This window comes from Sceloporus occidentalis, unplaced genomic scaffold, assembly GCF_023333645.1.
Source record: "Sceloporus occidentalis isolate IW3139 unplaced genomic scaffold, rSceOcc1.0.p SCAF_57, whole genome shotgun sequence".
NCBI lineage: Eukaryota > Metazoa > Chordata > Lepidosauria > Squamata > Phrynosomatidae > Sceloporus > Sceloporus occidentalis.
This window is the reverse complement of record NW_028317037.1, coordinates 2338231-2365175: the sequence shown is the minus strand read 5'-3', so window position 1 is coordinate 2365175 and position 26945 is coordinate 2338231. Positions and strand designations below refer to the sequence as shown.

General features: G+C 45.1%; 1 protein-coding gene across 1 annotated transcript; it reads right to left on the bottom strand.

Annotated features, from left to right (window-relative positions):
- LOC149287694 (uncharacterized) lies at positions 1–22007 on the bottom strand. Its single transcript, XM_089492510.1, has 3 exons — positions 21962–22007; positions 17597–18192; positions 1–1107 (listed from the first exon to the last, which is right to left on the bottom strand). Exons 1-3 carry the CDS (start codon positions 21993–21995, stop codon positions 460–462), a joined length of 1278 nt encoding a protein of 425 aa, XP_089348636.1. The 5' UTR covers positions 21996–22007; the 3' UTR covers positions 1–459.
- Between the last annotated feature and the right edge of the window lie 4938 nt (positions 22008–26945).

Here is a 26945-nt window from a genome sequence, read left to right as displayed (position 1 = left end):
ACTGCCCACTCCAATCCATACAATACACTAAAACCCCAAACGTTCAACATCACCCTCTTCCAAACCTAGCCTCACCCCCAATTCCCACAGTCTATGCCCCACAGGTAAAAAGGCCCCCTTTGCCATTCCCACAAACTAGCCCTTTCTGTTAATACCCAAAAATTTTCTTCAGACAACATCTCACACTTTGCAATCCCATAACTATTCTATCCAGCTGCAACAAATCCCACCCCTCATCTACCTAATCTATACCACAATCCACGACAAATATACAACCCAAAGCAATTACCTATACTATTAGCAATTAAAACCTAAACTTAACAAAATATGACTTTAAAACATAAACAGACATATGGACAGACAAAGCTAATAAACAAAATCATAAGGGCTTTTTCTTATTACCACAGGATTAAAAATATATTATTTGTACTCCTTCTTGACAAATATAATGTTAGTTCATTACTGGGATTTCTGTAGCTTCTCTCCTGTGTGGCCTCTCTCATGTTTCACTTGGGCTGACTTGTCAGAAAAACATTTCCCACAATGCTGGCATTTGTATGGTTTCTCTCCTGTGTGGACTCTCTGATGTGTCTCTAGGTTTGACTTTGAAGAAAAACATTTCACACAATGCTGGCATTTGTATGGCTTCTCTCCTGTGTGGATTCTCTGATGTGTCACTAGGTTTGACTTTGAAGAAAAACATTTCACACAATGCTGGCATTTGTATGGCTTCTCTCCTGTGTGGACTCTCTGATGTGTCTCTAGGTGCGCCTTTGAAGAAAAACATTTCACACAATGCTGGCATTTGTATGGCTTCTCTCCTGTGTGGACTCTCTGATGTGTCACTAGGTTTAACTTCAATGAAAAACATTTCCCACAATGCCGGCATTTGTATGGCTTCTCTCCTGTGTGGACTCTCTGATGTGTCACTAGGTTTAACTTCAATGAAAAACATTTCACACAATGCTGGCATTTGTATGGCTTCTCTCCTGTGTGGACTCTCTGATGTGTCACTAGGTTTGACTTTGAAGAAAAACATTTCACACAATGCCGGCATTTGTATGGCTTCTCTCCTGTGTGGACTCTCTGATGCATGTCAAGCATTGACTTGTAAGGAAAACATTTTCCACAATGCTGGCATTTATGTGACTTCTTTCCTGTGTGGACTCTCTCATGACTCAAATGTTTTTCTGTAAAGAAAGACAATGACAGATGAGACTGAAAATCAGAGTTAAGAGAGGAGGGTGTTACCCCATGATTTGCCCTCATTAACCCGTCCTTATTAGAGATTAAAGTAAGAAAGTTTATGTGAGTAACCCAAGCATGACCCTGCTACTTATGTCCCTAAATCCATGGTATGATTGTATCCTTACGTATAGGAGCTAGCAAAGAATGGGGACTGCCTTGAGGGAATCAGTGGAAGCAGGTAGTCAAAGGACTGTTGAAAAAAATATTCCATTAACCATGTGCAAAAATACTTTGATTGACAGGTGAAATCATATCCTGTGAGACTCCCATAGAGTCCTGAGTCAGAGCCCAAGGCATGATGGAAGCTAACTGCAGAGGTCATTTCATGCTGTTTGGCACCAGGAGATGACTCACAACCAATATAGTATGCAGCTCACATGCAGATTGGTGTGGATTGGATTGGAGTTCTGTGTACAAGAGATGGTGAAGTTGATGGAAGTCGGAGAGGAGAGCTTGCAAATAGTTGTATCATTTTGCAACTCAAGAGAGAGAGCCTCCAAAGATTTTGATGAAATCAACTGTGTCTGTCACTTATTTTTCACTGTGGAAAGTGGTCAGTGCATTGCCAATATCTATATCTGGATATCTGCTTCTGTACTCTGCTATGTTATTATTGTGCCGCATCTGGGAGTATCACCCTCAGATTGTGCTGTATATTGGTTTTTCAACGCAAGTGGAATTCAGAGCCAAGATGCACCTGAGAGCCAGTGTGCTAATCCTTTGTCTGTGATATTTGCACCAAGCACCCATTGCATTGAGTTTGGTTTCTGACCATTCTTCCCCCCAGGAAACATTCTGAAGCGATTTAATCCTTGTTGAACACTCGGTTTCTTCCCCCAAGCAACAATTACAGTATAAATATCTGTCCTGGATGGCTGTTCTTTGACCTCAGTCCAATTACAGACAGACAGTCTGTCGGTTTACATGGCTAAGCACCTCAATGCACTCGCCAATCCCACTTGTTGCAGGAGCTCCTGACTTCTCTTCCCATTTTGAACCCTCAGCAATTGGAATCCAGATCTGCCTAGGGAAAGTATTACCATTATGAAAGTCTTACATCTCTTGACCACTCCCACCTGATATCTAGTTGTTGTCCATGTGTGAACCCTTATGTGTGTGTGTGTGTTTTGCTTTTCCCCTGAATAAAACAAAAAACCTATTTCAAATGCCTTTGGAGTTCTGTGTGCTTCTGGGCCTGGTATAGTTGGGCTTGAATCCCGAGGCCACTCTTGCCCCAACCAAACTATATATCTCCTTTCAGCTAAGTACCAAATTACCCTAAAAGCTTCACACTTGCAAGTGTCCTTCCCAAACTCCAGCATTTTGGATAACAAATGGCCTCTGGAATCAACCATGGAGCTAAACAAACTCAGGTTGGAGAAAAACATTAGAGAAAAAGGAATTTTTGTGTTGCCTTTCCTCTCTTCATAGACATTGCTAATAATAGCTATATGGCACCCCTTAATATCCCTGAAAACAAGGTCCTGAGCCATGTTCTCACCAGTTCACTCAAGCCAGTTCTTAAAATCTGTCAGGTTGGTGGCTGCCTCCTAATCCCCAAGGCCCCCCTCCTGGCCCTTCCCAGGGGTCCCTTCCTCTCCGCACAGAGCTAGGTGATCCTGGCTTTGCTCCTGCCTTCCCCTCATGGATCCCAGAGGCCTGATCCCCTTCCCTTTCTCCCTCTGCTCCCCAACCTTCCCTGTTGCCCATCTGCACTGCTTCAGCATCTCACCTTCAGCATTTCTCCCCTCCCTTTATATTTTTCACATTCCCTCCATCTCTCTCTCACAAACACAACCACAGAGAGTTTGTGATGCATAAAAGGAACACTTTGAGGCCCATTTGTTGAGAAAGGCAGTATAATCAATATACAAATAATTCATTGGGAAAGGCAGAGCAAGTGGGTTTGGGACCTGGACTCCAATTTTGGTGAGGGTCAAGTGCCAGAGAGCAGCCATAAAACAGCCTTAAAACATCTCTAAGGAGTTTCATCGATCATGAGGAATTTGTCTTAATTTCGAATGAAAAGAAAGTAGGGCCAGAATGCATTCACATCAAGTTGCTAGTTTAGCGCAATTATGTGAATGTGCATTGCGTTCGAACTGGCTCCCCCTTGCACGAAAATAGCATGCCATGGCCCGAATTTGCGTGTGGCAGTCTATCACGCAATAACGTGAAACCACATGATTGCGTTCAGATTGCCATCGGAATATACTTCCAATTCCCCTTGTCTGATAAACTCCTAAGACAGGGATGGACTACTGTTGTTGATGGGGGGAGGTGGTCATATTGGACCCCAGGGGATCTCTGGGCACCCCCACATGGTATTCCCTTGAGAGAGGGATAAATAATATTTTGCCCCTCAATATCCGACAGCATTCCTTTGAGGAAGTGGTATCCATTTTGCCACTGTTCTCTGAGCCACTGCAGGGCCTAGGGAGGCATTTTACCCAAGAAGCCTGTCCAGAGTCTCAAAAGGTGGGAATAGGGGCCAAAAAAGCTGGGAAACTTAGTCAGGGATAGGCTAAGGAGCATTTGGAGCCAAAAAGCATTTCTCTCCATGGTTCCTTCCCATAAAATCCTAGATTTGATAGTTTAAATTAGGATATTTAGAATCCTTAGATAGTGCAGAGCAATAGTGTCTTTCTAAATTACAAATTCCAAGATTTCACAAAAAGTTGCTATGACACTTAAACTATGTGTGAAAGGGATGTAGGAGTCCTGGTAGACCACAACTCAAACATGGGTCAACAGTGTGATGCAGCAACTAAAAAGGCCAATGTGATCCTAGGCGACATCAATACGAGTATAGTGTTATGTAAGTGGGTTGGACTGGATAGCTCTTCTAGTTTCTTTCAACTCTAAGATTCTATGTTATTGATTAAGGGAAGTAATAGTGCAACTCTATTCTGCTTTCTTCAGGCCCTCACTTGGAATACTGTGTCCACTTCTGGTCACCACAATTCAAAACGGATGTTGATAAGCTGGAGTGTATCCAAAGGAGAGCAATGAAAATGGTGAAGGGTCTGGAAACCATCAAGCCCTATGAGGAGTGGTATAGGGAGCTGGGAATGTTTAGCCTGGATACCTAGCTAATACCCCAGAGGACAGGATCATAATTCAAAATGACTTGAATAGACTAGAAAGCTGGGCCAAAGCTAACAAAATGAAATTCAATACGGAGAAAAATAAGTTATTGTACGTAGGGCGGAAATATGAAATGCATAGATATAGGATGGGGGAAACCTTGCTGAATGAAACTACTTGTGAAAGGTATATAGGAGTCCCAGTAGACCACAAGTTGAACATGAGTTAACAGTGCGATGCGGCAGCTAACAAGGCCAATGCAATTTTAGGCTGCATCAATAGAAGTATAGTGTCTAGATCAAGGGAAGTAATAGTGTCACTCTATTCTGCTTTGGCCAGGCCTCACCTGGAATACCGTGTCCAGTTTTGGGCACCACAATTCAAAACGTATGTTGAGAAACTGGAACACGTCCAAAGGAGGGCAACTAAAATGGCTGGATGGCCATCTGTCAGGGATGCTTTGATTTGGATTTCCTACATGGCAGATGGTTGGAGTGGATGTCCCTTATGGTCTCTTCCAACTCTAAGATTCTATGATTCTATTCCAGCTCTGATTCTATAATTCTAAAGTGGAATCATAGTGCCATGATAATGTAGAATGAAAGGGCCCTCACTCTTCATAGTAAGGGCAATGAATTCAGCTTCCTTACCCACAGAGGCCACATTTTCGTAATTCTCAATCATCACATAATTGTACGTAAGTCTCTGCTTCTTTGTCAACATTTTCCATTCATCCTCAGTGAAGTGTACCGCCACATCTGCAAAGGTCACCTGCAAAAGAAAATAGCCTTCATTCACAGAATGACTAACAAAAAAAAAAAAAAAGGGGGGGGGGCATGATGCATCCCAAAATCATTTGATCACCTCAGAATTTAGTCCAGGAAAGAAACTTTAAATTCTGTTAGCAAGAAAAAAAGCTACTGCTTTTGAAATCCAGTTTGTCTCAAATTCTTTCAATATAACATACACTATAAGAAACAATATAATTTAGGCCATAGGTGGGATATTGATGATGGATTAGGATATTGATTATCCCGACACTTTTGTACATTGATCCTCCAAAGATTATAGTTCATGTAGCCATTTGTTGCCAAATTTCAGAGGCAAATGTCATTTTTAAAAAGCTGTTCTGGGGAGCACTTTGGGCTTGAGGGCCACGGGGCCACCCCCAACTTAGATCCAGAGACACTCTCCCATATAACCCAATGTTTCACAGCTGGGAAAAACAAAGACACATGTGGGCAAGCAACACCAGAAAGTGGTGAAGATGGTAAAAGTTGTTTATGAGGAAGATCACACAAGTGGGAAAGGGCACAGCAGTTTGCTTTTGCCTCAGGCTCCTACCAAAGGAAAGTCCCTGCCTCCTTCTTTCTTCTCCTCTCCCCATGTTTGAGTTGATGGGGTGCAAACTCCTTGGCATTCATTATGCAGAAACTGAAGTGAGCTGAAGGGGGAAAGTGGAAGGAGGAGAGAGAAACCAGAAGTATATTTTAAAAGCCCCTGAAATAATGGGATGACAGAGGATTAACCAGGACTGTCTCTGCCAAAATTGAACATTATTTTATTTGCTTCCTTCCATAAATTGGCCCAGAAGTGACACAGATGAAGCTATAAGGATAGTGACTCACCGAAGGGTTGTTGTACCTCGGCAGCCTCTTTCTGTTGGAGCCCAACTCCCTCCGCTTGGCCTCTGTGTCGGCCATCAGGTGGGCAGGGGTCCTGGTGGTCCTGCACTTGGGTCACTTCAAGCAAGAGAGGCTCCAAAGCTGCGTACAAGGGGTCCAAGATGAAGTTCCTGAGAAAAGGGACCAGGGTTAGGTTTGGCTTGGCAAGAAACCCTGCAGCAGTCAAAGACACAGAGAACAGCATCCTGCTGGTGACACACGCAGGTGACATATGCCTCCTTTGGGCCGATGCAGAGGTGGGCATCTCCTTCCTCCATCTGCACCAAACAATGACCCCTGGACTTAGCATAGACTCACTGCAGCTCCCCTACACAACAGATACTCCATGCCTTCTTAGAGTGGTGGGGGATTAGGGGATGGGGAATTGGAGAGGGCCCTGGTTATGTCCCCGTAGATAGATGTGAAATGACTGCATCATAAATAAATAAATAAATAAATAACCTGCTGAAACCTCCAGAGATCCCCAGTATCAACCCCTTTCCTCAGAAGGCTGCATCCGCACTATAGAAATAAGGCACTTTGACACTGCTTTAACTGCTCAGTGCTATGGATTCCTGGGATTTTACCTTTGGGACACTTAGCCTTCTCTGCCAGAGAGTTCTCATGCCACAACAAACTACAAATCCCAGGATTCCATAGGATGGAAACAGAAAAGTTAACACACTTTAGAACTGGATTATTTCTGCAGTGCAGATACAGCCTGAGTCGGTTGTAAAAGGGCAGAAGCACCCTCCTAATAATAGTTTTCCTTTTAAAAAATAAGTAGTTTGTTTTAGTCTCTAATCGTTATTCTTCTTGTTTGTTTGTTTGTATGTTTGTTTGTTTCATTCTTGGTAATATGAGTTATTCTGGTTTGTCTCCTTCCTTCTTGCCTGAAAGTCTATTAATAAGAAAACTGGGGAGACTTTTAAAACCTCCCAAATGAGCTACTTTTGGACTTTTTTGTGGGACAAACCTCCTCTTAGAAGCCAAAGCCCAATGTTTGTGAATAATAATGATAAGGCTTGTATTAAAACTATCTTCCTATTTCTGATCCCTTTCAAAACCCTTGTTCCCCAGAAGGAGCAGAGCTGTGTAATAAGAAAACCCTCTCAGAAAAGAGACACAAAAGACACAAAGAGACACACTTCCTTCCTTTTGGCCCAAGGAGCCTGGCCTCCTTCTCCCTCTGGAGCCTCAGGAGAGAAAGAGAGGCCTCTGTTCAACTGAGGCTCAGAGAAGGTTCTGGAACGTTATTCCTCACAGTCACAAGCAGCACAAAATGGCCGCCTGAACACAAAATGGCAGCCTCTGCCTGAGCGCTTGGCAGTTGACAGTTTGAGGCTTTCAGGGAACCCAAAATGGAGGATGAAAGGGCCCCAAAGTCAGAAGGGAACCCAAACAGGATTCCCAAACCTTAACAACACCTAAAATCTTTCCTGATCCTATAATACAGAGACTCACTGAGATGCTCTTTATAAATACGTCTTTCCATGTCTTTATAAATAAATAAAATTTAATAATACTAACACTACTACTAATAATAAGTTACAACCAGGAGATTTCTCCCTGTGGCTTCTCCCCCAGAGGCCTCTGCGTATGCTCAGGAGCCCCTTCTTCTTCTTCTCCTTCTTCTTCCTCTGCAGAATCCTCCAGAGGACTCTCTGCTCCTCCTCCTCCTCAGGCTCTTCCTCTAAGCCTTTCTCCTCCTACTCCTCCTCAGGTCCTTCTTCTAAGCCTTCCTCCTCTTCCTTAGGCCCTTCCTGTAAGCCTTCCTCCTCCTCCTCCTCCTCCTCCTCCTCAGGTCCTTCTTCTAAGCCTTCCTCTTTCTCCTCTTTCTCCTCCTCAGAACCTTCCTCTAAGCCTTCCTCCTCCTCCACCTCAGGACCTTCCTCTAAGCCTTCCTTCTCCTTTTCCTCCCAGACTTTGGGGGGAGAATTGTGTGCCTTCAATTCCTTTCTGGGGATCCTAAGGCAACACTGTCACAAGAGTCTCTCTGTAGGTTTTGTCGAAGGGTGTTTACCATTGCCATAGTTTGAGGCTGAGAGAGTGTGCCTTGGGGGCTGGGGGTGTGCTGTGTGCCTTGAACCCGTGTCTAGTGACCCTAGTCCCACGGTTTCCTTGCCTTCAGGTTTGCCTTCCACTTTGCCCTTTGTCTTTCTCTGAGGTTGAGAGAATGTCTGCTGCCCAAGGTTCCCCTGCAGTGGGTTTCATGGCCCAGAATGAATGCCATTTCCATCATGTAGATGTGTGTGTGTGTTGTGTGCCTTCCAGCTGGCCATTGGTCTTCCTCTGAGGCTGAGAGAGTGTGACTTACCCAAGGTCACCCATTTTATATAATGGGACTTTAGCACCCATGGATTTTGCTATCCAAACCAAATCCCAAAAGATACCAAGGGCCTATTGTTTTTCCATCTTTTTTTGCAAACAGCAAAGCAGATCTTGCTTGCCTGATCTTTGCATGTTCAAGAGCAGTGTTGGGCAAATGCTAAGAGCTGCCTTGTGAGGTTAGGAAGAGGGTCCTGGAAAACAGTCCTCTTCCTCTGGACCCACAGACTCAGAAAAACATGGGGCCCCCATTCAATGGGACCCTTTCTTTGAGGCTGCCCTAGGTTCAGGAGGGTCTCTCAGTAGAGACTGGTAAAGTCAGCCTTTGAGGAGTTCTGGTCCTTAAAGGTTAATATCTCCAGGCTTTGCTGAGAGGGCAATATTTGGGATTTGGGCAGATCCAGGCTGCAGGGCTCTCTCAGATCTGGTTCAAAAACACTGCAGAAATTATGATGATGATAATGATGATGATGATGATGATGAATCTTCCATTCAAACCCACAGAGCCTTGTGGACGCTCAAATAGTAACAGAGGTCAAAAACACATTGCAGAAATAATCCAATTTGCAGAAATAAACCACTTAAACTGCCTTAGTTCAGTACTCGGGAATCCTGGGAATTTTAGTTTATTATGCCATCTGAGTTGTCTGACAGAGAAGACTAAATATCTCACAAAACTACAGTTCCCAGAATTCCCTAGCATTCAGCCAGACAGTTAAAGCAGCCCTGAACTTGGACCATTGTTAGCGGTTGACTTGGAGCCTGAATAGAAGGTTCTAGAAGGCTGGTGGGTTTGGTCATTGGCTGCTTACGAAGAAGGGCTCCTTCTGGGTTTCCTTGGCAGGAAAGGAAAGGAAAGGTGGGTGCCTCAAGATGCCGATAGGAGACCCCTAAATTTGGTTCCTTTGTGAGAATGCTGACTGAGGGGGAAGAGAAGGGAGATGGATTTGGTCCCCAGGGAGGCCGCAGGGCAGGCAAGGCAGGGCACACAACATTCGCTAACTTCCAAGTCAAATCCTGGTTTCCCTTCTTTTGCCCAGGACCTAAACCTGGACCAGAAAGGATCAGGTTTTATTTGCTTTCTTCTCCTGCAACAGGTGCTTTTCCTTGCCCTTTTTACACGTGGCAGTAAAGATACGATACAGCAGGGCCTGGCATTGAGCTTCCAGTTTTCATGCATGATCTTCAGACAGGAGATGAGGCTGCCTCTTCTCCATTTTGGAGGGAGCCCAATTCCAGGAAAGAGGAAAGGGCTCTGTGCAAACATCCCGATCAGATGTGAGAGCAGTAGCTTATTATAATTTACGAGGCTTAGTTAATTGGTTTCTTCAACTAGAAAAATGTCAGGGGTCTATGGATTGGTTTAGTTTCTTGCTTTCTCTCAGTTGTGGTGGTACAAGGGCTCACTACTATACTCTGCATTCGCCATCTGGCTAGAAAGAAGGAGGCTAAATTAAATGCCTTTTATCCTTAGTTTTTTGTGGATTTTTTGGGCTATGTGGCCATGTTCTAGAAGAGTTTCTTCCTGACGTTTCGTCAGCATCTGTGGCTGGAATCTCTGAAGATGCCAGACACAGATGCTGGCGAAACGTCAGAAGAAACTCTTCTAGAACGTGACCACATAGCCCCAAAAACCCACAAAAAGCTATGGAAGCCGGCCATGAAAGTCTTCGACTTCACGCTTTTTATCCTGTCTCTCCAAGCAAGTGAGAAAGAATAATTCTCTCATTTCCCCTTGATCTGGGAGCAGACCTTTAAAAATTTCTCTCTTCATTTCTACACAGGAAAGTATATTGAGTTGATTTGAATGACAAACTGTGAGCGACTGTGGTTTGTAATTTATGCATTAGGCTGAATGAAATTGCTAGAGGCCCTGCCCCAGGTCCTATGTTTTAGCTCACAAACCTCAGGACCTGAATTCACAACCCTATAAGAGAGATGGAGGGACACCAGAAAGTAGGCAACCAAAGTCCTATACATATTATCCAATTGTACCAGTTTGGTGCCATGTTAACTGCTGTGGATCCACCCTAGAGAAACCTGGGAATGGGGTGCTTAGAACTGGATGCTTGGTAGAGAGCCCCAGTGCAGTCATTCATGAGAGTTGCTATATAATTCTAAGTACCTGAAAGATGAAATCCCAGGATTCTGTGGGACAGAGTCCTGGAAGCTTCATGGTGTCAAAGTGCTAGGTTTGGGCAATGGAGATACAACCCAGGTGCCAAAAATGACCCCTAGCAATTCTGGACAGACTTCTTCAGTCTCTGTGTCTATTGGTGGAGGGCTATTTACACTAAGAAACCCATGGATCTTCAAGGGATCTCCAGTTTATGTATTTTATTTATATACATCCATCCTTTCTCCCAAGGGAGAACTCAGGGTGGCTAACAGCAAATTTAATACAGTACAAATTCAAAACAATGCAAAGGCATTAAAATTATAACATTTTTTTTTTAAAAAATTAAATCATTTATACAGTTGGACCTTGAAATTAGTAAATTGCATCAAAAACCACATACAAACCATGACCTCTGAATTGCAGTTCAAACCTTATCTCTATTTTGCTTAGGATCCAGCCCTTGAGGCATCAGCATTTCCAGAAAGGAGAGAAAGTGGAAGTGCGAAATACTTTTTGTTTGGAGGAAGTGTCTATCCAGATTCTGTCCTGTAAAACTATTAGAGCCCCTTTGATGCTGTCTTTGATTCAGAACATATGATTTTAAGGCATCTTGCACTTCTATCTCCATCCAATAAACCTTTGAATTCTTTGAAGCATTCTGTTTTCCTGGCTGCCCATCCCAAGAGTATGAAACATAGCACCAGTCATAGAGATTCAGTCTTTTTCTTAATGGGGATACGGAGCGAGGGCCACAGGATTCCCACTCCTGGCATAAGACCTGGCCCAGTTCATTGCAGAGATTTGAAGTCCTTAAGGTTAGAGCCAGAGTGGGAGGTTTTGGGAGTCCCTGTCCCTCCAAAAGTAACTTTCCCAAGAGCAGTCTAGGTCTCCCTTCCAAAGACCAGCAGTGGATGGAGAAGGAGGCCTTGGGAAGCAGAGGAGAGCTTGGCTTGACCCCCAAGGACTCTCCCTTGAAGGTTTCCATCTCTCTAGGAAACGGTGGAGCCTGGGAAGGAGACTGAGGACTAGGGAATGCTGGGAAAAGCTTCAGGCGCAGCTTATGGGAGCAAATGTGGGACTTTGCTTTCTCCTCCAGGTTACTTTCCTGCTCTCTTTTGACAGGCTTGAAGACCACACAAGGTAAGCTGAATGGTGGAAAAGACTGCAAACGCCATCTTCCCTGTACGTTCCATGCTCACCTCCATGGCACCTGTGATGACTGGTCCTTCAGTCATCTGGGAACTTCTTCTGAACCATAAGGGGTTAATCTGGGAGGAGGTACATGCTAATGAGAGATGACATCACATGCTAATGAGCTGTGGCATCATAGCTGATGTAAGGTCTAACTGACCAATCAGAGAGTAGGACCGCGAGATTCAAGAACTTTCTATGGGAAATCTTTAAAAAGGCCCTTTGAGGCCATGCGCTCTTTTGTCTCTCCCTTGACCCTCTCCTGAGGGGGAACCAGATGATGTCTTTTGGAGTCTGGGAGACACAGACTCAGGGGAATGCAGGTCGAGCGGCAAGGAGCCCTCCCTGCATCCAAGAACTCAAAAGGACTACAAATCCCATCTTCCGTGAGTAGTTAGGAATGTGTTAGCTAGTGCGTTTAGGCCCTTTTTGTTATTTTCAACAATGGCTTGTCTGGAATGAACTCTGTAACTATGTTCTTTGACCTGCAAGGCAAGGAGGCTTTGCAAGCGTGATATAAATTCTTTCTATCCTATTCTATCCCTTTTTAAAATAAACTTCTTTCTTAAAAAAGCATCTGCTATCTCTCTGCTCCTGTACACGCGCCTTGACTCGGCTACTGGTTGTTCTGGGTTGGCAAGAAAGGAAACTAGATCTCTCTCTCTCTCTGTTCCTCACAAGTCCCAGTGTGTGTGAGGAAGGGGTAGCTGTGGAGCTACAATAAAAATATAAATATAATTCATTCACTGGGTGGTGGCAGCGAAAAGTTCTTTTTGTAAAGGGATCCCCTGAGAGTAATCGTCACGCACAGGGCTTTGCCCTCAGGGATCATCACAGCACCTTAGGAGCAAGCAAGTCCCTGCTGAGAGCAACACAAACAACAAAATCCAAAATGGGGAGTGGCCTTTGAGATCCTGACGGTCCTCTGAGAGGAAAACGCCAGCCTCTGAAACCAATCCTGGCCAGCTTTTGGGAAAGGGTCCTCAAAGTTTGGTCCAAGCGGCTCTCAGCCCCTTGCAGACTGTCCCTTCCCTGAGTCTTGCTCTCCTGGAGGCTCAGAGGAGATTCTTCTTAGGGACCCTCAGCCCCAGGTTCAGCTGACAAACGGCCATTCACCCGTGAAGAGCCCCCCGTTCCCCGCTCTGTCCTGGCACATGCCTTAGGAAACCTCTTCCATGGGAATTTGGGAGCTCCTAATCTTAGTGGAAATGGGAACCTCTGGAATCCTCCTATTCTTCCCAGCTGGCAAGCAAGGTCTAGTTGTGAATCTCTTCCAAGGAAAAGAGGGGCTGTTGTTGTTGTTGTAATACCAGGGCTCCAGTCAATGGAGGTCTTCTTCAGGCAGTAAAGGGAGGTTTATGCAAATGCAGAATGACATCACTGCTACGGAAGGCTCTCTTGACCAATCAGAGACCAGGATAAAGGTTCTTCTGGAAGCCTCCGTGAGAAGGCGACATAAGGCCTGAGAGACCAAGAGACAGTTGGGGGAATTGTGTCGGTTGGAGATCGAGAGTGAGAGTTAAGAGCGGATCTTGGAAGTTAGTCTCAGAATTGGACGCTTGGGTTTATTTGGGTTTTTAATAGCTTATATGAACTGAATATTATATACTAAAAAATATTGTACCTGCAAGATCCTTAATATCTTGCATGACTTATATTTTAGTTATATTTTGCTATTTATAATACATACCTCCTTGGAGTATCTACTACTCGACACTCTTTTTAAACGTGTCTTGGCTCAGGTGATGCTTGGAAGATCGGTAAAGGAGGAGAAATAAGGTTCCTTAACTGGTCCCAGTGTAGGTTAAGGGAAATCCTTTTATAATTCACTGGGTGCTGGCAGCATGATTTCAGGAATTTAAGAGTCTGCTGAGCTAAGAGCCATAAGAGGGCCGCAGTCTGGCTTCTTGGACCACAGGAGATCATCACAAGGGCAGAGGCAGTTAGAGCATTTGTTGAAAAATCAATTAAATTAATAGGAGATTGCTGGAATGTTAATCTGGAAAGATATACGTCTTGGTTGCCTTTTTAAAGCCTTAAAGACTGGTGATATATCAGATCTCTTCCAGAGGCTATTTCTTAACTTGGAAGTGACAGAAGAGGAGGTCCTCTGAGTAAATGCAGCCAGCCTACTTTTTAATAGTAAGACTTTACCAGATGCCCTCAATGTGTGGGGCGGATTGTATGGGAGAAGGGGATCCCATAAGTAAGCTGGACTCAAGCCATGAAGGGCTTTAAAGGTTATAACCAAGATTTTGTATTGTTCCCGGAAATTAACAGGCAACTAGTGAAGAGACTTTATTATAGGTTTAATATGGTCACCTCTAGATCTTGAAGTGACCACTTTGGCTGCCATATTTTGAATTAGATGAAGTTTCCGGACTTGGTTGAAGGGTAGCCCTTTGTAGACCGCATTGCAGAAGTCAAGACGTGAGGTTACCAGCGCATGCATCATAGTTTTTAGGTCTTCAGGTTCCAGGAAGGGACGCAGTTGGCGTATCAACTGAAACTGATAACAGGCACTCTTGGCCATAGCATCTATCTGAGTTGACATCTGGAGCGATGGTTCCAGGATCACCCCCAAACTGCAAATACCGTCCTTTAGGGGAAGTGTGACCCTGTCCAGGACCGGTTGACAAACCTCCATACCTGGATTAGGATATCCTACAACAAGTAATTCTGTTTTATCTGGATTAAATTTTAATCTGTTTTTCCTCATACAGCCCATTACTTTCTCAAGACATTCATTCAGAGGGGAGATGCCTTCCTTTGTTGACGCTGAGGTCTGCAGCATGGAGGGATATATCTGGGTGTCACCAGCAACTGATAGCACCCCAGATGATCTCTCCCAGAGGTTTCATGTAGATGTTAAAGAGCATTGGGGACAGGATGGCACTCTGCGGGATGCCAAATTCAAGCTCCCTTTAGGAGAAGCAACTTTCCCCAAGCATCACTATCTGGAATCTGCCCAATGAAGTGCCCCCAAACTCCAATTCCCTCAGGCTTTCCAGGAAGATGCCATGATCGATGGTATTGAAAGCCAAAGAGAGATCCAAAAGGATCAACAGGGTCACACTTCATCTGTCAATACTCAAGCAGAGATCATCTACTAAGGCGACTATAGCAATCTCGACTCCGTATCCCATCCTGAAGCCAGTTTGAAATGGGTCCAGATAATCTGTTTCATCCAAGACTGCTTAGACTTGAAGAGCAACTGCCCTCTCATCACCTTGCTTAGAAATTTTAAGATGGGAGGCCGGTCTGTAATTGTTCACGTCCAAGAGATATAGAGAGGGCTTCTTCAGAAGCTGCCGTTCCACCGCTTCTTTTAAGCAAGATGGAAAATAGCCCTCCGTAAGAGATGCATCTATAATATATCTCAGGTGAGTTCTAAGTGCATCTCCTCCTTGGAGGACCAGCCATGAAGGGCAATGTTCAAGAGGGCAAGTTGTCTTCTTCACACTTCCAAGGAGCTTGTCAACATCCTTGATACTCACAGATTCAGTTTGATCCAGTATGATCTTATTCACAGAGTCACTGGACACCTCACCTATAGCTTCTGCAATAACATCGGAGTCTAAGTTGGCTCTTATCTGAGAGATTTTATCTACGAAATGGCCATTTAAAGCGTCACAGTGAGCTGTGGAAGGCTCTCAGAATGGACTCCGGGGGGCAGGCGACTGGATCGGTTCCCAGATGTTTCCCCTCCACCTCAGGACTCCCTTTATGTTTCTCTTCCCTTGGCAGTTTCCCTCTTTCCTTTCTTCCTTCTCCTCCTTTAACCTAAATCCCATCAAGAGGTCCAAGGCCCTTTCAGCATGTTCCCAGAAGTGGGGGGAGACAATCTTTCTGGTACTGAGGGTCTCTCTGTTGACCCTCCTCTGCAGGGTTGTTGTGAAGGGAAAGGTATATATTTGGAATGTGTGTGTCTGCCTAATACGGATCCTGTGGGCTTCTATGCCTAGTTTGCAGGTTGCCAGGGGGATGTCCCTCTCCCCAGAAGGGGATTTGAGGTCCCTCTGTCTGCCTCCTCTTGGCTTTGGCCTAGATTTGGGCTCTTCTCTCTCCCCCAGACAGAGCCCCCTTCCCCTAGGACCCCAGGAAAACTCCTCCCCCCCCAAAAAAAAATGTTGTTTCCAATGCTCTTGAACCCTCTCCTGTGTGATGCTTTTTATTTGTCACAAAAATCTTTTGACTGGGGGCCTCCCTTCTTCTGAACCCCATCTCAGCCCCCTCCCAGAGATGAAAAGGGTGCCCCCTTCCTGGAAAGCAAAAAGGAGGGCCTAGCCAAGCCAAATGAGTAATCAGAAAGGAGGGTCTGTCCTCTGCCCCACTTTCCAGGAGGGAGGGCAGTCCTCAAAGCTCTTTCTATTTTTGGATCACCCTGCCCCCTCCCCCCATGGCCATACCTCTCCCTAAGGGTCCCCCTAACTCCTTTACTCGTAATAAGCCCCCCTATGTACCTGAGCACCAAGGAATCCCCAAGGAAGGGGAGGGGAAGGAAGGAAGGAGAGGAGGGAGGGAGGGAAAGGAGGCCTGGCAGGGCCCCTGCCTTTGTTTGGGGGGGGGGGGGGAGCAGAGGGGTTTTCTTTCTTCTTATAAACCCCCCCCCCAAAGGATCCTCCAGAAGACCCTCCAGACATACCTCCGAACGAACGAAGGCTCCCCCCACTTCCCTCCCTCCCTCAGAATAGAGGACTATTAGAGAAGCAATGGATTCAGGGGCTGAGGCTGCACATGCACATATGCCCCCAAAGCTCCCTCCATATAGGGTTGCCATAATTGTCCACTTTTACCAGGGACAAAATGTGGAACAAATTCAAGACCAAACTGTAGGACAACTGCAGGACAAAACTCAGCCCAAAATGTAGGACATTGAAGAAAAATGGTGGACCTTAAATGTCCTACATTTTGAGCTGAGTTTTGTCCTGCAGTTGCCATACAGTTTGGTCTTGAATTTGTCCTACATTTTGTCCCTGGTAAAAGTGGACAATTATGGCAGCCCTACCTCCATAGCATTTGGAGGAATAGCCAAGGCTTTGCTGCTGGTGCTCCTTATTCCGCTGGTGGCCTTTGAAGGAAGGGAAGGAGTGTGCCAGGGGTTCAGCAGCCTCCCCTCCCTCCCTCCCTCCCTCCGTCTGAGGAGAGTTGGAGGAGGTCAGAATGCAGCCCAAGATAAGAAGCTAGACTCAGGAGGGAAAGGCAGGAAAGGAAGGCTTTGCTTTGTACATACAGCTCTGTCTGTCTATGTTGGTGTGTGTGTGTATGTGTGTGTTTGCTTCTTGTGGCTGGGAATGGAGCTGAGGACCGAAGAGAGAACAAAGTGTCAGTTTTGTGCAAATTCTGAACTTATGTGCATCAAAGAGTCCAGTGTGCTGAAATAACAAAGAACTTTATTGAGAACACAAAGTCAGAAATTCAAATTTTAAGTCAGAACTGCCCTCCCCAAGCCAAAGAATACATTAAAACCCCAAAACCTACACCTCCACCCTCTTCCAAACATAGCCCCACCTCCAATTCCCACAGTCTATGCCCCTCAGGTAACAAGGCCCCCTTTGCCATTCCCAGAAACTAGCCCCCTTTCTGCTAATATCAACCCACAACATTCTTCAGCTAACATCCCACAAATCCCAAATGCTATCATTCCCATTACTATTCTAGCCGGCTACAACAAATCCCACCCCTCTATCTAGCTAACCTATACCACAACCCATAATCCCCAGCCAAGTTTATAATTAAAAGCAATGATCTATACTAATAACAATAAAAACCTAAACTTAACACAATATAAATTTAAAACAGACATATGGACAGACAAACCTAACACAAAAAATCACAAGGGTTTTTCTTATCACAACTGGATAGAACATATCTTTTTTGTATTCCTTCTTGACTTCTCGTTAGTTCACTGCTGGGATTTGTGTGGCTTTTCTTCTGTGTGGATTCTTTGATGTCTCACTTGGTGTGACTTTGAAGTAAAACATTTCCCACAATGCTGGCATTTGTATGGCTTCTCTCCTGTGTGGACTTTCTTATGTGTCACTAGGTATGACTTCCTAGAAAAACCTTTCCCACAATGCTGGCATTTGTATGGCTTCTGTCCTGTGTGGATTCTCTGATGTGTCACTAGGTGTGACTTCTGAGAAAAACATTTCCCACAAGGCTGGCATTTGTATGGCTTCTCTCCTGTGTGGACTCTCTGATGTAACAATAGGTATGACTTGGAAGAAAAACATTTCCCACAATCCTGGCATTTGTATGGCTTCTCTCCTGTGTGGACTCTCTGATGTGTCACTAGGTTTGACTTCGAAGTAAAACATTTCTCACAATGCTGGCATTTGTATGGCTTCTCTCCTGTGTGGACTCTCTGATGTCTCACTAGGACTGACTTCATATAAAAACATTTCCCACAATCCTGGCATTTGTATGGCTTCTCTTCTCTATGGACCCTTCGATGCATGACAAGGATTGACTTGTAAGCAAAATGTATCCCACAATGCTGGCATTTATGTGACTTCTTTCCTGTGTGGATTCTCTCATGACTCAAATATTTTTCTGTAAAGAAGCACAGTGACAGATAAGACTGAAAATCAGTGTTAAGAGAGGAGGATGTTACCCATGATTTAGCCCTCATTAACCCCTCCTTATTAGAGATTAAATTAAGAGAGTTTCTGTTAGTAACCCAAGCATGACCGTACTACTTATGCCCCTAAATCCATGGAACAATTGTATCTTTATTTATAGGAGTTAACAAAGAAGAGATTGGAGGGGACTTAAGGGAATCACTGGAAGCAGATAGTCAGAAAAAGGAATGTTGCAAAAATATTCTATTAATCATGTGGAGAAATAGTTTGATTGGCAAGTGGCATTATATCCTGTGAGACTGCCATAAAGTCCTGAGTCAGAGACCAAGGCATGATGGAAGCTAACTGCAGAGGTCCCTTCATGCTGTGTGGCTCCAGGAGATGACTCACAACCAATACAGTATACAGCTCACATGTGGATTGGTGTGGATTAGAGTTGTGTGTACAAGGGATGGTGAAGTTGATGGAAGTCGGAGAGGAGAGCTTGCAAATAATTGTATTATTAGGAGCAGGTAACTGTTAAAGTTGCCAGATATTGTGCATCTGCGATTATTTGTAGCAGATTTTTTTTGAACAGATGTAGAAACACCCATGTAATATCTTGAAATAATTATGACCCAGAGTCAGGCTATTACATTTTTATACAACTTCCATTTTGGAATCAATAGGATTGTATACGGTGTTTTCTGCACTATATCCATTTGACTGTTCTGTTTTATATGAATCATTTTAGAAGTTTGAAGTTAATGAGTGGGTTGCCACTATAAACACTATAAACACGCCATGTGCAGCTTGTATTCTGCTTGAAATGTTATATAACTCAGCTTGGGAGATACTCGATTAGGATACAACTTTCTAAGCAACCGTGCCAAAGCTACTATTTTAAGTCTATATTTCTCAAAGTTATTTGGGACAATTTTTACCTGCCAGGTTTAGGATTTCATTTTATGAATTGATGTTTACCCTTATTGCTACAATACAAATTACTTCTTGTGATGCTTTGTGTGTTTTTCAAGCTAGGCGATCCTGGCTTTGCTCCTGCCTTCCCCTCCTGGCTCCCAGAGGCCTGATCCCCTTCCCTTTCTCCTTCCGCTCTCCAACCTTCCCTATTGCCCATCTGCACTGCTTTACCATTTCATCTTCAGCATCTCTTCCCTGCCTTTCTGTTTTTCACATTGCCTCCATCTCTCTATCACAGACACACATCCACAGAGTGTGATGCACAAAAGGGACACTTTGAGGCTCATTTCTTGAGAAAGGCAAGACAATCAATATACAACTAATGCATTAGGAAAGGCAGAACAAGCAGTCTGGGACCTGGTTTCTGATATTAGTGAGGGTCATGTGTGAGGGATGAGCCTTAAAACAACCTTAAGGCATCTCTAAGACAGAGATGGACTACTGTTCGGAAGTGGGGTGGTCACATTGGACCCCAGGGGATCTCAGAGGAAACCCCAAATTGTGTTGCCTAAAAATATGGAATAATGTTTTGCCCCTCAATATCCCACAGCATCCCTTTGTGGAAGTGGAGGCCATTTTGCCACTGTTGGGCCCTCTCTGATCCATTGCAGGGCCAAGGGAGGCCTTTTTCCCACGAAGCCTCTCCAGAGCCTCAAAAGGCTGGAAGAGGGGCCACAAAAGCCAGGAAACTTGCTCAGGAATGGGCTGAGGACCATTTAGGGGCAAAAAGCATTAATCTCCATGGCTCCTTCCCACAACATTCCAGAATTGGCAGTTTAGGATTGGATATTGCGAATCCTTACAAAGTGGAGAACAATAGTGCCTCACTAAAACTAGAAATTCCAAGATTCCACAGGAAGTTGTTATGACAATTAAATTACGTGTGAAAGAGAACTAGGAATGGTAGTAGAGCACAAGTTGAACATGTGTCAACAGTGTGATGCAGCAGCTAAAAAGGCCAATGTGATCCTAGGCTGTATCAATAGGAGTATAGTGTCAAGATCAAGGGAAGTAATAGTTCCACTCTATTCTGTTTTGGTCAGGGCTCACTTGCAATGATCCTGTGTCCAGTTCTGGGCACCACAGTTCAAACAGATGTTGAGAAACGGGAGCATGTCCAGAGGAAGGAAACCAAAATGGTGAATGGTCTGGAAACCATGCTCTCTGAGGAATGACTTAGGGAGCTGGGTATGTTTAGCTTGGAGAAGAGAAGGTTAAGAGTGGATATGACAGCCCTGTTCAAGTATTTGAAGAGATACTGAGTATGGAGCAAGCTTGCTTTCTGCTGCTCTAGAACAAAGGACACAGAACAATGGACGCAAGTGTTAGGAAGGATCGAATCAGAGGAATTTAATTAGCTCAAATTTACAAGAGGCGTGTCCTAACAACGCACGCAGCGGATTGGGTCCCTATGTGTATACCAGAGGTCATATAGTCCAACCCCAAGAAACAGAGACTGCAATGCCAATGAATTGCAATTAAAATATAAACATTTATTAAAGCCACACAACCAAAAAGGGATCACACACACACACGCACATTCAGTGCTAAAGCAAGGGAGGGGAAGAGTTGGGGGTAAAGGAGAAACGATAGAGGCACCATTGAAATATTTACCTAAGGAGTCTTCTCCAAGTGACAGATGTGAGGGATGTTGGTAAGTGAACACGGCAGCGGGGAACAGAAAGCAAGCGGCAACCGCGATGGCTAGGAGCTAAGCTAACAAGAGGCCCGAAAGAGACAGTGGGCTTTGGCTTGCCCAAGTGATTTCAGCAGGGCACAGTGCCCAAGAGAGCTCCGGAGCGATTGCTCGACAGAGTTGAGGTTTGGAACTGTAGCTCAGAAAGCCCAAAGGAGGGCTGGAATCTGGGTCTTATTTATACTGCGAAACGTATCCTCAGGCTATAGCTACCTGCGGAACAAAGGTCTTCATGGCTATCTATTGACTAAGACTAAAGTTAAACAATGGATACACAAAAGGGTCTGCCACTTCTTTGGGAGAAGACTACAATGTAGATGGCTGGGTACTTAATACCATCAATAGGTATTTGTCAATATATCCTTTGTCCTCATTCATGTTGCCTGCGACAATGGCAACTCCCAGAACTGGTTTTAAAGGTTTAAATCTACCTTTCTGCTTTAGCCATGGCCTACTAGGCTTGTCTGGCTACGTGGTCAGCTCGCTTTTGGGATAATGGCGGCTGTGATGGGGTCAGTCAGGGGTCATGATTTTTGATCGCTTGGTACCCAAAATTTATATAAATCCAAACTCGATCACACAAGCCACAGGAAAAAAGGTTCCACCAAAATATTAGGAGGAACTTCCTGACAATAAGAGCTATTCAACAGTGGAATATACTCCATCAGAGCATGGTGGCATCGCATTATGGTTGTTGTTGTTGTTGTTATTATTATTATTATTATTATTAATTTCAAATTAATGGACATGGAACAATGGATGCAAGCCACAGGGACAAGAGATTCCACTTAAGCTTTAGGAGGAACTTCCTGATAGTAAGAGCTCTTCAAAAGTGGAATATACTCCCTCAGAGTTTAGTGGAGTCTCTTTCTTTGGAGGTCTTTAAACAGAGGCTGGATAGCCATCTCTTGGGGGTGCTTTGAATGTCTATTCCTGCATGGCAGAAGATTGAACCGGATGGTCCTTGTGGTCTATTTCAACTCTTTGATTTTATAATTCTAAAGTGGAATCATAGCACTCTGACAGTGAATTATGAAAGGGCCCTCAGTCTTCAAAGGAAGTGAAATGGATTCAGGTTCCTTACCCACAGAGGCGACATTTCCATAATTCTCCATCATCACATAACTGTACATCAGTCTCTGTTTCTTCGTTAACAGTTTCCATTCCTCCTCAGTGAAATATACAGCCACATCTGCAAAGGTCACCTGCAATAGAAAATAGCTCTGATCCAGAGAGTGACTAAACAAAAGGGGAGGAAAGCACATGGTGCATTGCAAATATTATTTCAACACTTCAGAATCCAGTCCAGGAAATAAACTTTAAATTCTGCAAGAAAGCAAAAAGCTACAGCCTTTGAGATCCAGTTTGCCTCGAATCCTTTCAATATAATATACAATATGATAAACAATATAATTTCAGCCATTTCTGGAATATTATTGATTGATTATCATACTGGCTATTCCAACATGTATATTAGTTTTCATTTAGCCATATTTCACCTAATTTCAGAGGCAAATTTCATTTTTAATAAACAGTTCTGGGGAGTACTCTGGGCTTGAGGGTCACTGGGCCCACCCTCAATTTAAGTCCAGAGATATTCTTCCATATCATCCAGCATTTCACAGATGGGGAAAGCAACACACATGTGGACAAGCAACACCAGAAGGGGATCAAGATGGCCAAAGTTGTTAATGATAAAGATCACACAAGCGAGAAAGGGTACAGCATTTTGCTTTTGGCTCAGACTCCTGGCAAGGGCAAGACCCTGCCCCCTTCTCTCCTCCCCTCTCCCCTCTTTTGCATTGATGGGCTGTAGACTCTTTTGAACCTGGAATGCACTTTGCAGCAACTGAATGGACCTGAGGAGAAAGGAGGAAATGGGAGGAGGAGAGTGAAATAGGACATTTCCTAAGCCCCTGAAAAAATGAGGAGACAGAGGATTAACCAAGACTCTCTCTGCCAAACTGGGACAGTATCTTCTTCGCTTGCTTTCGTGATCCAGCCCAGACACAGATGAAAATAACAGTCAGGATGGCAACTTACCAAAGAGCTGTTAACCCTCAGCAGCCTCTTCCTGTTGGAGCCCAGCTCCGTCTGCTTGGCCTTTGTGTTGGCCATCAGGTGGGCAGGGGGATCCTGGTGGCCCTGCACTTTGGTCACTTCCAGCAAACAACGTCCCAACACTGTGTACAAGGGGATCGCGATGAAGTTCCTGAGAAAAGAGACCAGGGTAAGGCTTGGTTTAGCAAGAAACCCTGCAGCAGTCAAAGACACAGAGAACAGCATCCTGCTGCTGAGATACGCAGGTAACATATGCCTCCTTTGGGCCGATGTAGAGGTGAGCATCCCCTTCCTCCCTCTGCACCAAACAAAACCCCCTGGACCTAGCACAGACTCACTGCAGCTCCTCTACACAACAACTACTCCATGCCTTGTGAGAGTAGCTGGGGATCAGGGGATGGGGAATTGGAAAGGGTCCTGACTATGTCCTCATAGCTGGATGTGAAATGAGTGCATTATCTGCTGAAACCTGCAGAGGTGCACAATGCCCTCAGAGGAAGATTTCTTCAGTTTGCTTCTGACTACAGAAACACAGCTGGATGCTTCTCTAATACCTCACACCAACACTCTCACCAGGCATGGAATGGCCATGCAGGATGGCTTCCACAACTCTATGGTAGGACCTGGGTCAGTGAATGGCCAGTTGTAGCCTGATTCCATTTGGAGCAACACTGGAGCATAGAGGGTTGTGCTGGGTCAGGCTGTCTGGCCTGGTGGTTCCTCATTCTCCCAATGGCCAAACCAGCAGAACTCTCTATGCTCCAGTGTTGCTCTGGGAGGAATGGGCCTACAACTGGCCATTCACCAGGGAGGCCCCCGGTCAAGAAGGGCAGGAAAGGAGCTCTCTCTTCTCAGGTTGCTCCCCTTCCATGGGATCGAGCCCTTCTCCCAGGATCAGGGGGCACCAGAGGATTGAGCTGATGGAAAGGGAACACCCAATTCCCATGGCAGCCTTCTGCATGCAGAGAAGTCACAATTCTGATAGTGTCTTTGCCCATGTGGAGAGTGCCCATTTTCCACACTGTTGCCTGTCCATCTTGTCTTGGGAATATCCTGTTCCAGCCACATGCAGACCTAAATCCTATCCTCTATCTTGTGCCTAACCTGATCAGAGTAGAATCACTGAATCAGTGGGATTTATCTAAGTTGACTCACCAGTCACTTATGGGTTCAGTGGGTCTACTCTCTAGAGTTAACCAACAGGATTCAGGACTCCTCAGATTTTTAAATGCAGGAATGCAAATTTTTCATGCTGTGTCATCATCACTGATGAGAATTTGACTTGTCTTTCACACAGAGGAGGAGGAGGAGGACCTGCTTTATGTCCCAGGTGAAGAAGCTCTAGCTCTTGGGCTGGATGAGACATGAATTACCTTACAGATCTAATCCATGTCCTCCCATCATCGTGGCCCCCTCCCCATTTAAACACTGGTCAAAATAATTACTATATTTTTGCAGATGAGACTATTTCTCTAAGCTTAACTGCTGTGTTTGTCTATGTCAGTCATAGCAGGAGCATGAAGTATGAACCTCCTCCCTCTTCTTGCTAAAGCCACATAGAAATTGAGGCATATACATTTGTGTGCATTGTTTCTGAATGGATCTATTGTTAAAATCACTATTTCTTCATTTTTCCTTGAATATTTTTTAAAAAGATGCAAACTGCTGAATACGTTGCATTTGATATAACAAATATCTATAAATGTATAGGTTTATGACTTGAATATTGCACCCTGGATTATGCTCATTTGGGGTAAATGAAGATGTATATAAATTCATCTTATAAACCCAGTGAAACTAATATTTCACAAAGTTCTAGTAAACAACACATACACACACAGTTCCCATAAAAAGGACTCACTTGCGCACTGTGTGTCTGAGGTCTGGAAATCTCCCTTCCACCTTCTGGGAAGACAATGCTGTTAAAGAGCGAATTTGGGGCTTTATGCCTGCAAAGCATGGGCTCACCCTCTCAGCTGCAACCCTTCCACACAATCCTGGACTGAAACATTTAAACAAAGGTCCTCTTTCAGCTCCAGGAATAAAGACCTACCTTCAGTACAAAGACCCTGATTCCTGCAGCCCCAGAAAGGCCTCTCCTGCAATCCTTTATGGCCGGAGCTTCCCTGGGTCAGAGGCCGTCTCCACAGCCGTAGAGAAGGGTTGCTCTGAGTGCGAAGGAGGAGGAGGTCCAAGGGCTGAGGGAGGGAAGGCAATGGGGAAAGGTCAGTGCCAATGGCCATGGAGGGCAGAAGGTGACAATGCCTAGGAAACTCCTCTGAGTCCCAGCCATTCTAGGAATGAGTGGCAGGAGTGAGTCCAGGGGGCTGAGGGGGTCTCCTTTCCCAAAGGGGGAGGCAAGGACCGGTGGGACCCCACCAGCTAGGGCCCAAAGGGAGGGTCTCTGTCCCAACTCTCTCTTCCAGTCCCCAAAGCACAGCCTCCCCACTGGCCCTGAGTCCCCAGAACATTATTCCCCACAGTCCCAAGCAGCACAAAATGGCCACCAGAACACAAAATGGCCGCCTCTGCCTCAGTGCTTGGCAGTTGGCAGTTTGAGGCCTTCTGGGAACCCAAAATGGAGAATGAAAGGGCCTCAAAGTCAGAAGGGCCCCAAACAGGATTTCTGATCCTAAAGAAAGGTTTTCCTGATGGCACCCGATGGCTGTGAGAACACAAAAAGTCCCCAAACAGTCCCTTATCCTTGTTGTTTGTTTGTTTGTATGTTTGCTTGTTTGTTTCATTCTTGATAATATGAGATGGTCTGGTCTTCCTTCTTGCCTGAAAATCTATTAATAAGGAAACTGGGGAGACATTTAAAAACTCCCAAAGGAGCTCCTTTTGGCCTTTTTTGGGGAACAAGCCTTCTCTTAGAAGCCAAAGACCGATGTTTGTGAAGAAGAAGAATAAGGCTTGTATTAAAGCTCTCCTTCCCATTTCTGATCCCTTTTAAAACCCTTGTTCCCCAGAAGGAGCAGAGCTGTGTAATAAGAAAACCCTCTCAGAAAAGAGACACACTTCCTTCCTTTTGGCCGAAGGAGCCTGGCCTCCTTCTGACTCTGGAGCCTCAGGAGAGAAAGAGAAGCCTCTGTTCAACTGAGACTCAGAGAAGGTTCTGGAACATTATTCCCCACAGTCACAAGCAGCACAAAATGGCCGCCAGAACACAAAATGGCTGCCTCTGCCTCAGTGCTTGGCATTTGGCAGTTTGAGGCCTTCAGGGACCCCAAAATGGAGGGTGAAAGGGCCCCAAAGTCCGAAGGGATCCCAAACAGGTTTTCCAAACCTTAACAACACCTAAAATGCCAAACAAAAAGAACAGTCTCAGAGTTCCATGTCACTGAGCCATGGCCATTACAGTGCTTCAGAGCAAGAAGGCCTAGCGACAGTGGCATTAATGATGATTAAGGTCTGGCGGCAGCTCCATCCCCCCCCCCAGGCCTGATATCATCATCATCATCATCATCATCTTTGCTACAGCATGAGAGCAACCATTAAAATAATTGAAATCCCTTTTGGGGAGCCCCACTCTCCCACCTTCAGAGAGACTGGGCCTTGCCTAGAAGGGCTGCTGGGCCTCCTTCCTCCCCTCCTTAATGGCAGTGGACAAAGGAAAGCACCAGCAGCAGTAGGCCCAAGCCAGGCCCAGCCAGACCTCAGGGCAGCAGTGAAGCCTAGTGGTTCCAGGCCTTGTCTCTCTGCTGTCGCTTCACTCCAATCCCCCCTCTCTCTCCTTCCTCCCTCCCTTAATGTCTGTCTGTCTGTCTGTCTCTTTCTCCCTCTAAAACGCTGCTGCTCTCTCCTCATTCTCTCTTCCCCACCGAGAGCTAAATATAGAAGCTGAAGCTCCGCCTCTTCTTGAAGCTGGCCAATGGGGGCAGAGCAGCTGGAAGACCCCGCCCCCTGCCCCAGACTCACATTTTGCCTTCTGGCAGCCATTTTGTTTTCTGGCAGCCATTTTGTGTGCTGCTTGTGACTGTGGGGAATAATGTTCCAGAACCTTCTCT

What these genes read in the sequence shown, in the direction of transcription:
- LOC149287694 (XM_089492510.1), bottom strand. Translation starts at nt 21,995, where the DNA reads ATGATGGAGAATTATGGAAATGTCGCCTCTGTGG. An exon ending in TGGAAATGTCGCCTCTGTGG is followed by an intron (nt 18,193 to 21,961) that starts GTAAGGAACCTG and finishes GCTTCTTTACAG; the next exon opens with AAAAATATTTGAGTCATGAG. An exon ending in TTACTTCAAAGTCACACCAA is followed by an intron (nt 1,108 to 17,596) that starts GTGAGACATCAA and finishes TTTCCTTACAAG; the next exon opens with TCAATGCTTGACATGCATCA.